The 9,556-nt window shown below is 29.0% G+C and overlaps 1 protein-coding gene across 1 annotated transcript; it reads left to right on the forward strand.

The window, feature by feature from the left end:
• LOC109349893 (probable E3 ubiquitin-protein ligase RHA4A) lies at positions 1–3,007 on the forward strand. The gene is made up of 3 exons (XM_019590944.1): positions 1–448; positions 627–715; positions 2,417–3,007. The coding sequence occupies exons 1-3, from the start codon at positions 188–190 to the stop codon at positions 2,715–2,717; spliced, it is 651 nt and encodes a 216-aa protein (XP_019446489.1). The 5' UTR covers positions 1–187; the 3' UTR covers positions 2,718–3,007.

Genomic DNA, 9,556 nt, shown 5'->3' on the forward strand with positions numbered 1-9,556 from the left:
ATCATCATTAAGTAGTGTTTTGCTCACAAAAGCTATTATTGCCTATCATATGGCCCCATGAACAATTTCATGTTTCAACTCTCTCCCTCTATTCTTATTCAGCACAAAAGCTCTATCTATCAAATTTCCCATATTCCAATACATTTGTAAATATGATCTATAATATTATTAGAGTGACTAGAGGTTTATGAATAATAATTATCAAGGGGCTCTCATGGGTATTCCACAAACTCCAAACCCTTCTCCTTCACATCTATATCCAAGGGAAATTCAGCTTAAACTTTACCAAGCTTTCATATTTTCAATCCCAATACTCTTCACAATTATTCTAGTTCTCTTGTTTTACTTATTCTACCTCAAGAGGAGGGCTTCATTTCTCTCATCCACTCCTCTTCACATACTTCCTAGGAGGTCCAATCCTCAAACTACATATCCTTATACTTCTTCGGTATGTAAGATTTCCACTCCACTACCCTCTATTTTTCTTGCATGTAATCTGATTTTTTCATGATTGAAAAATACCGAATATACTATAGGGGATTAATTAGATGTTATAGTTTAGTTGCTTTCTACATTGAATAAACTAATATTAACTTCTTTGATGTTAATTTATTAATTCTATCCAGCCTTATCGTTTAGATCATCTCACGGTACAATTTCTGGACAAACTTCCAAGAGTTTTATGTGATGAGGATTTGAGAGCAAGGGATTCCTTGTAAGTTTTTTTTTATATATCTATATATATTATTTTTTAAGTTATTTGTTGCTTGCTAATTGCTATTGGTTTCTTTTTCATTTCTCTTTTTCGACTTGGCTTAGTGTGCTATGATCTTAATGTGATTTTATCTCTATCTATAGTAAGTACTTTGAACATATATTATTTTACTGTAATTATTTCAACACAAGCATGTTTTTGTGATTAAAATTATTCTCAGCCATTGTTTTTCTTTGAAAGCGAAAACAATTATTAGCAGAATATTCGATTCCCACAATTTTTTGAATCTTTACTAACATCCATTATTTTCGTAAAAAGTGGTATAGGAAAGGGAAGTAAAGCATGTGAGGAAGATATGAAGAATGACTTTCTTGTGCATAATTAGTGACACATTTTAAAATAGTTGAATGTTGACCAGTACTTAAGAATAATGGTAAAATAATTAAGAATAGAAACATTGTATTAAAAATTGATGTATATTGATACATCTAATTAAAAAAAAATTAAAATTCCAATTTAATTTAAATACAGTGATAAAGGGATAGAATCCTCTCCAACATAGTCTAGTATTGGATGACATCAATATAACTTTGGTAACTTTTAAAATTATTTTATTTATAAGTAATTTAATATTTAGACCATTATTTTTTCCTATCACACATGTCATAATCTTCATCCAATACGGTATTACTGGACCCTCCAGTACTAGAGATGATATCATTCATTAGTTAATCACATGCATGTATTATTTCTACTTAAATTTTAATTAATTTTAATATATGGTATACATTTTCTATAACAAATATAGACAATTTCCATTAATAATAATGAAAAGAGAAAGGGACAAATAACTAGGTTATCCAACCAAGTTACAACTCAAAAGCAGGACCACGCCCAAAAGCACCTTCAACCGAAGGGCTAACACAGCCAAAACAAGACATAGTTATACCCTATTGGCAACTAACAACATATAGAAATCACTTTCAGCTTTTTCTAATGACTTCCTCCAACATCCAGCTATTTTCATTAAATTACAACTCATACCTTCAAAGATTGGTTTGTTACATAAAAAACATAACATATTATCTTATAAAAGGTCATTGGTTTCAATACAACTTTTTATAGCTTTCTATTTTTTTTAATTCTTTAAGTGGTGTCCTTCCTCATAGGACCCTTTAAACTAAAGTAAAAAAGTTTAAGTGCTATACAATTGACTAATTGTATAATGTGTTAATTAAGTTCATCGAGTTAGAACCTTATCAAGTTCCTTGTCAGTGAATTTTCTATATATATTCCTTCAATGTTAACCCCAAAGATGGGTATCTTTTTTATTCAAAAATTAAAGCTATACAAACACGTCTCACCCAAGTGAATATTAAGAACCCAAAGTTCAAAGATAGACACAGATTACATTCCCTTACAAATTTGTGGGAGCACATCTTTTATCCAAAGATATATATTATTTCATGTACCTTTTCATTTTTATTTGTTGGAAAATATAAAATTAATTTATATTTAATCCATGTATTTTTGTTGGTCTCATGTTTCCAACAACTCTCTTCTATTGATTTGATTTAGTGACTTATTGAAAATCAACATTTCAATGATTGGTTTATAACAACCTATATTAATACCTATAAAAAATACATGGTCGAAATAATGAAGCTAAAAAGCTAAGGTTGTTGAAATTTTTGCAAGCAGATGTTGTGTTTGTCTTGGAGAATTTGAGCTGAAAGAAGAGCTGCTTCAGATTCCTTATTGCAAGCACGTGTTTCACATAGAATGTATACATAACTGGCTCCAATCAAACACTACATGCCCATTATGTAGATGTTCCATCATCACCACCAACACTACCAAGTTCCTTAATCCTGCACCATCTATTGATTCATTAGACCCACCACAACAAAGTGGTGTCATTTCTGGCTCTCCATCACACATCACATCATTGCCTCCTCAACTAGAAGATGAAGCAACTACTTCAAATATTTTCAGGGAATGATGGACAAATTTATTTTTTATAATGCAAAGTAATTTGTATTATAAAGATGAATATATATTGTTGGTAAATTGTAGAGAGTGGTTGTTGAAGAAACATTTTAAGATGGAATAATAATGTTGACACTTTTGTTGCAATTGGCTTAGAACCTTGTAACTTTGTGAGTCAAGAGATGATGTATAAATTAGATAATAATGATGTCTTCTGAATGGAAGGGATAGATTGAACTGAATATCATGAGTTTGTAGTTCTCTATATTCAAAAGCAATAATTTATGAAATAATTTAGCTTTAGCAATTATTTTGTAAATTGAATATTCCGCCAGTTTGTGGATTGTAAAACATAGTTTCATGCAATTATTGATTTGCATGTGGCCAATAATTTTGTTCCTCACCATTGGATGGAGCCTGGGTGATGGAACATTAGATTAGACAATCATAGTAATCTTTGCATCATTGAGATAAAAAGTGGTGAAAGTAATGTTATAAAGTACTGAACTGAAAATATTCACCAAGAGAAAGTGCTGAACTGAAAATGAATTAGTCAGACATTTGGATTATTGTTCTATTAATTTAAATAGTTCAATTTGTAATTAACTCATTGTTGATATATATTAGGGGTGAGCATAGGTAGAGTAAGGCTTATTCCTAATTCAATTCTAAATGTTGGTTGAGTTATTTTTTTAAACATAAGTTCGACTCTAGACATAAAGCTAACTTGACCTCAAATTTTGATTGGTCCAGCTTTTGAATCTGAACTCGATTCTAGACCCGATTCAATATAATATATACTCATTTTAGATATATTCTTAACATTATTTATGAAATGATATATATATTGTTAATGATGTATATATGATGAAAAAATTAGTAAACCAGTGATCTTTCCGTCCAAAAAATGTTGTTACTCTGTATATAATTGAATTGACATATATACAAATATGATGAATGAGTGAACATGAGGCAAGTCGTGTTGGATCATGTTTGTCCCTTACCTGATCCTAAATATTGATTGGTCTAAATTTTAAACCTGAATTCGATCCTAGACCTGATAAAACTCGAACACATTCAGCTTTGACCATTATCAGGCCAAAAACGAATGAGCAGATAGGTATAGTAAGTGAATCAATGAAATATTGAATTTTTACATATTAATACAAGTAGGAAATTATAAATATTTGTTTTGAACGATTCGTTATGCATCAATAGTGATATGTTAATCGGTAAATTGTTCAATAAAATACTAAATTTGGTTATTGAAATCATGAATATAGAATTATCTATTAAAATGGTTGAGCTTTTGTTAGTCGGTTAGTTAATTTGGTTAGGGTGGTTAGTGTTTTCTTCCATTTATATAGATGATTCAATGTAACTTAGGACTTTAATTCAATTCAATAACACATTTCTCATTCTTTCTTGTTCATCAAGAATCTATCTTATCCATGCCTACTACCATTTTAACATGGTATCAGAGTTAATTATTTCTCTTTGATTGATTGCTTCCGCTTATCATACTTCCTTTCCAAGATTCATCAAAAGTTTAACAAAGAATCATCAAGAATCTAGCCAAGAAGTACCATGCCTTTCTTGCATCTGAAGCTATCATCAAGCAAATTTATCGTCTTCTGTGCTTCGGTTTAAACAAGTTGTGCAATGGATGAGAAGCATAACTTCCAGAACGTACAACTTAGTCTCAAGTTCCTTGTCTCCTTATTGAAGAAAAAAAAAGGAATTGAGGCAGCATTTTCAGGTTTGGATGAGGGCATTTTCAGTGGCATGTTCGCAACAATATTTGTTTCTTTCAATTACCTTCTTTCATCTTTTATCAATGACAACAAGAATCTACACATTCTTTCATCTATTACCTTCAATTATTTCTCATTTCTTTATTACTCTAGTTTCTTGACCCATCTTTCTCTCTCATTAAACACACAATATTATAGTGTGTAATTTTTTCCTCATTGAAACAACATATAAGGATTAAGATTAAGGTCCATCTTATTTCTCTCTTTCATCCGTTATGATTGGTTTGCTTCTATCAAATAGATGGTTAAGTATCGGATGAAATTGCTTCTGCCAAATGGTGGTTAAGTGTCAGTATTGCTTCACATTCAAATTTCAAGACTGGGAGACGAAGATTCGCTCACCAGCAAGAGGAGATATTGAGTATATCATCATATTCAACACAATTATTTCAAGCTTGGAATGCTTGATACATTCCAGCTTGCAGGGGAATATTAAAATAGTTGAGCTTTTGTTAGTCAGTTAGTTAATTTGGTTATGGTAATTACTGTTTTCTTCCCTTTATATAGATGATTCAATGTAACTTTGAAATTTAATTCAATTCAATAACATATTTTTCATTCTTTCTTGTTCATCAAGAATCTCTCTTATCCATACCTACTACTATTTTAACATTATCATATCCATAAGGACTAAGGTGATATTAAGTCATTCCACAATAATTATGTTCTTAAAGCTACAAGATTTATTAAAATTGATTTGATTTAGATTTATTTAGAAACTAAATTAAAAATTAAACATGATAAAAGCATTGTTGTTAGATTTTCTACTCAATCTTTCAATATTTGGATGATTTAACTCACAAAAGATAGTTATACTTTGATTTCATCAGCATCATTTTTATATAATATCATTAAGGTCCTAGTGAGAAGATCGTCAACTCATTTATCTAACCATCAATTTATTAAGTGATTAACAAAGTGAATTATAATAAGATTGAATGTTATTTTGACTAACCAATCTAACTTCATTCTTAGGAATTAGATTCGTTAGATGATATATTCTAGTTCAAACTCAAACATGTGATTTCACCAACACATTTAACATTTAAAATCATGTTTTAGGTGATAAAACAAAAACAATCATCAAGAATAAGAATAAACCATAGAAATTATTGCATTGATATGAATATATTGAAATTAATCAAAATAGACACATCAAAATGAGTAATTGAATCTAATTCCAACAAGAGGAGAGTTAGTTTCTCATTTGTATGATAACAATTATAATGGTGAAGAGAATATGAAAACCCTCCATAAAATAGTACAAAGATGAATTTCACAAGATTGTTCACGTGATTTAGGAAATGAAATAATTTTTCAATTAATTGTATACACTTCATATTTATTTTTTAAAAAGACTTAAACCAAATAAACCACTTCAATAAAAAAACACAGAATTGAGGAGGACTCATAAGTCATAACTAAGAAAAAAATACTCAAACGTGTTAATATTTTTTATTGACACCTTCTTATAATTCGAGAAAAGAGAACTTGTGGCCATGTGGGTAAACTTTGCACTTATTTTTCTTCTGTTTCTTCTTTGGGCTAGTCCATGGCCTGGTCTGCGCTTGATTTGTTTTTTATATAAATTCTTCATAACAAATTTTACTTGGGCCGAACATCTAATCCAACAAGCAACAATACCCACACAGAGACATAAAAACTAACTAATAAGGAAGTGAGAATAAAATATCTCCTTAAATTCATTAAAGTGTTTCACATATGTCTTATTTTTATTTTTATAATAAATTTTAAAATGAAAATTTCTTGAAAGAAGGGGAAAAAACACATGTCAAACATTGAACTGATCCAATGAGATAAATTATCTCCTAGTATAATGAAATACTTTATTTTCGAGTTTTGGATTGGGGCATTACTGAAGTACAATTCAATGAAAATTGGCAAATAGAAAATAAAGACTAAGAAAGTAAGAAATATGAACTCATATTGGATTGTACTCATGCAAACATCGCCATTTTTCATCTAGTGTCTAAAAAAAATACAAAGGGGATAGAATGGGGATATGAAGAGTTAACCTCCATGAAAAACCCAACATAAATAGTGAACACTTAGATAGATTCTAATATATATATATATATATATATATATATTAATAATATTTATATGTATATTATTAACCATTTATTTGTACTAATTTTTTGAATAGATAATAATAATTAAATATAAATAGTAAATGTATAATGATACGGTATAAAACTCTTATAGTGCATATATATTTTTCTCTTAAAGAAATTAGATGAGGAAAAATAGTTAAATTGATTAATTGTATATTTAAAATACAATTAATCAAGTACTGTCAATTAATTCAGTTTTAATCAATCAATCCCTTTCTAGTTTCCTCTAATTGAATTTGTAACTGATAATCACTTTTCGTATTGATTAGAATAAATACATTCAATAAAGAAACAATTTGTAAATGATAATACATGCCTTGATAATTGATTACATATGGATATAACATATTAATTAATCAAATCAAGTAAGATTTTTTTCCGTTTTTCTTTATAAATTTGGTTGTTTTAGTACATGCCTTGATGATTGATTACATATGGATATAACATATTAATTAATCAAATCAAGTAAGATTTTTTTCCGTTTTTCTTTATAAATTTGGTTGTTTTAGTTTCCTACGTACATCTTCGCACTAAGACAATTTCATCCAAGCTGTAAACATTTATTATAAATTTGGTTGTCTGAAAAACAATTGGTTGTTCGCCCATTAAAGCAGTACATGAGTTGGGTTCAGAATGTCGTGAGACAGTTCGGTCCAACAAGTTTTTATTTATTTCAAAGATAAAAAGTATAGCATGATATGTCATGTGACATCTAAAATACCAGCATTTTGAAACTGCATCGCGAGATAACTTGGCTTTGTTTAAGATTTTCGTGATGGAATAAAAATCATTACAAAAATTGTGCATTAAGAAAAAGTCTTCTCATATATACCAAAAAAAAGAAAAAGTCTTCTCATTTATACAAAAAAAGTAAGAAAAAGTCTTCTCATTTATTGATTGAGGGGTGAATAATAATGGATGGTAAAGTCATGGTTACAAAATAAAGTATTGGTTTAATAATATAAGATTATGCTAGATGTAGGAATGGTAACATGAGGGATAAGGGTCGGGTTAATGTTTACTCGAAATCCAAAATCCGAACCCAAACTCAACAGGACTGAAATTAACAATATCATTCTCGAACTTATCAGGTTTCAGATAATCCAAACCCGACGGAGAATCCAAAAAAATAGTTCAATATTTAAACAATATCATCACTAGTTGATTTATTTTTCTTGGATTTACCAGGTTTTAATAGATCTGTTGAGATAAATAATTTATTGACTTCATTAAGGTTTGATTAGTCAAAGATGTGATCAATTTTGTCTACTAAGAAGGTTAGAGACAAGTTGTAATTTTCTAGTTCTGGTTCCTCTACAAACCTGCATCAACAATATTCTAAATTTATGATGTGAATGATGAGTCATATGTTTTTTGTGTGGTTTCTAGCGTTATTGAAATTGTGATTTGGAGGTGTGAGTGTAGTATACTAGTATAGTAGATATTTTTTAGGTTGTTCCAAAAATTGATTAGTGACATTAGTTAAGCTCAATGGAAGATTTTACGTACTGCAGGAAGTGCGGCTTTTTGTCTAGTGTGACTAAAGTGAACAGAGGATGAAATGAAGAAGATCAGAGTTCCATATAATTATAGGAAAGGGTTTGGGGTAGTTCATGGTAGGATATGTATGTCCAAACCCAAACCCAAACCCAAAAAATAACAACGTGTAAAATCCGAACATAGTGACAGTAGGTTTAATACGTTAATTTCGGGTTTGATTCGGATGGGTACCCACAAGTTGGGTTTTCATTGTCATCGCTAACTAGATCTCTAGGAAGGCCAAGGATTCTATTCATGACAATGACACTTATTTTAGGAGGGTAGCTACACACCCTCAAAATTAATTCATTAGTCATAAGTAGAGGGATATTCTTAGTAATACCAAAAAAAAATATTTCTCCATTTTATTAGTACAATTTTGTTTTTTTTTTCAGTGGGTAGATACATCCTCCATTTAATATCAATGGTTGCTTTACACTTTTTATTTTGTTTTATTTTGATTTAAGGTTTCCTTAAACTTCTTATTCCAATTTTACCCCTATTAAAAAACTATTCATCATAATTTTTATTAATTAATTCCATTTTTTCTTCTTTCTCGTAGAAAACAAATATTGCTATTTTTTAATCAAAATAGAATACTAATTAATAATTTCTTAATCTATATGATAAGTAACAGCAAATGCATGCCATTATTGATCCTTTAGTAGAATTTCTTCCTAAACCAAAGACTAGCTCAGGTGAGACTAATTCAAGTGCTACTGCTTGACCTTTTCCTTTGTACTTGGTATCCAAAACAAAACGAATATCGGATTTTACAGAAAAAACTTATTTCACAATAGTTTAATATCTATTATTGAGATTTGAGAGTGTAAAATTTTTAGACGGTCAACTTGAATAATACACGATGCACTGACCATGTAAGAATATGTATATTATAAGTAAATAGATATTTAACTAATTCTAGAACATCAACAAAACTATAATAAGACTACAACTTTAATCATTATGGAAATTTCTTGTTAATAAATGGTTTTGATTTTGAGTCTCTCATAACATAAATGCCTTACATACTGGTTAGAAATAGCATCATTGCTCATAGTGACAATACCCAATTTAAACAAGATTATTTTTTATTAATAGATATTATATGTTTGGAGACAAAAAATAATATTAAATTGAGTTTAAAATTTATGCATCAACATTATAAAGTTTTTTATACAATTAGCACTTATCCACCATTGATTTGTATTACTTTTGTTTTAGAGTAATAATGATTAACACATGAATAACAAATGATTTACTGACAGTGTAAAACACTTACACTATCGTTATATACATATTAAAGCATATTTTCATTTAACTACTAATCATCTTATTGCTAATCCAGTTCAAATTGATATATA

This window comes from Lupinus angustifolius, chromosome LG06 (assembly GCF_001865875.1).
Source record: "Lupinus angustifolius cultivar Tanjil chromosome LG06, LupAngTanjil_v1.0, whole genome shotgun sequence".
Lineage (NCBI taxonomy): Eukaryota > Viridiplantae > Streptophyta > Magnoliopsida > Fabales > Fabaceae > Lupinus > Lupinus angustifolius.

What these genes read in the sequence shown, in the direction of transcription:
- LOC109349893 (XM_019590944.1), top strand. Translation starts at nt 188, where the DNA reads ATGAATAATAATTATCAAGGGGCTCTCATGGGTATTCCACAAACTCCA. An exon ending in CATATCCTTATACTTCTTCG is followed by an intron (nt 449 to 626) that starts GTATGTAAGATT and finishes AATTCTATCCAG; the next exon opens with CCTTATCGTTTAGATCATCT. An exon ending in TTGAGAGCAAGGGATTCCTT is followed by an intron (nt 716 to 2,416) that starts GTAAGTTTTTTT and finishes TTTTGCAAGCAG; the next exon opens with ATGTTGTGTTTGTCTTGGAG.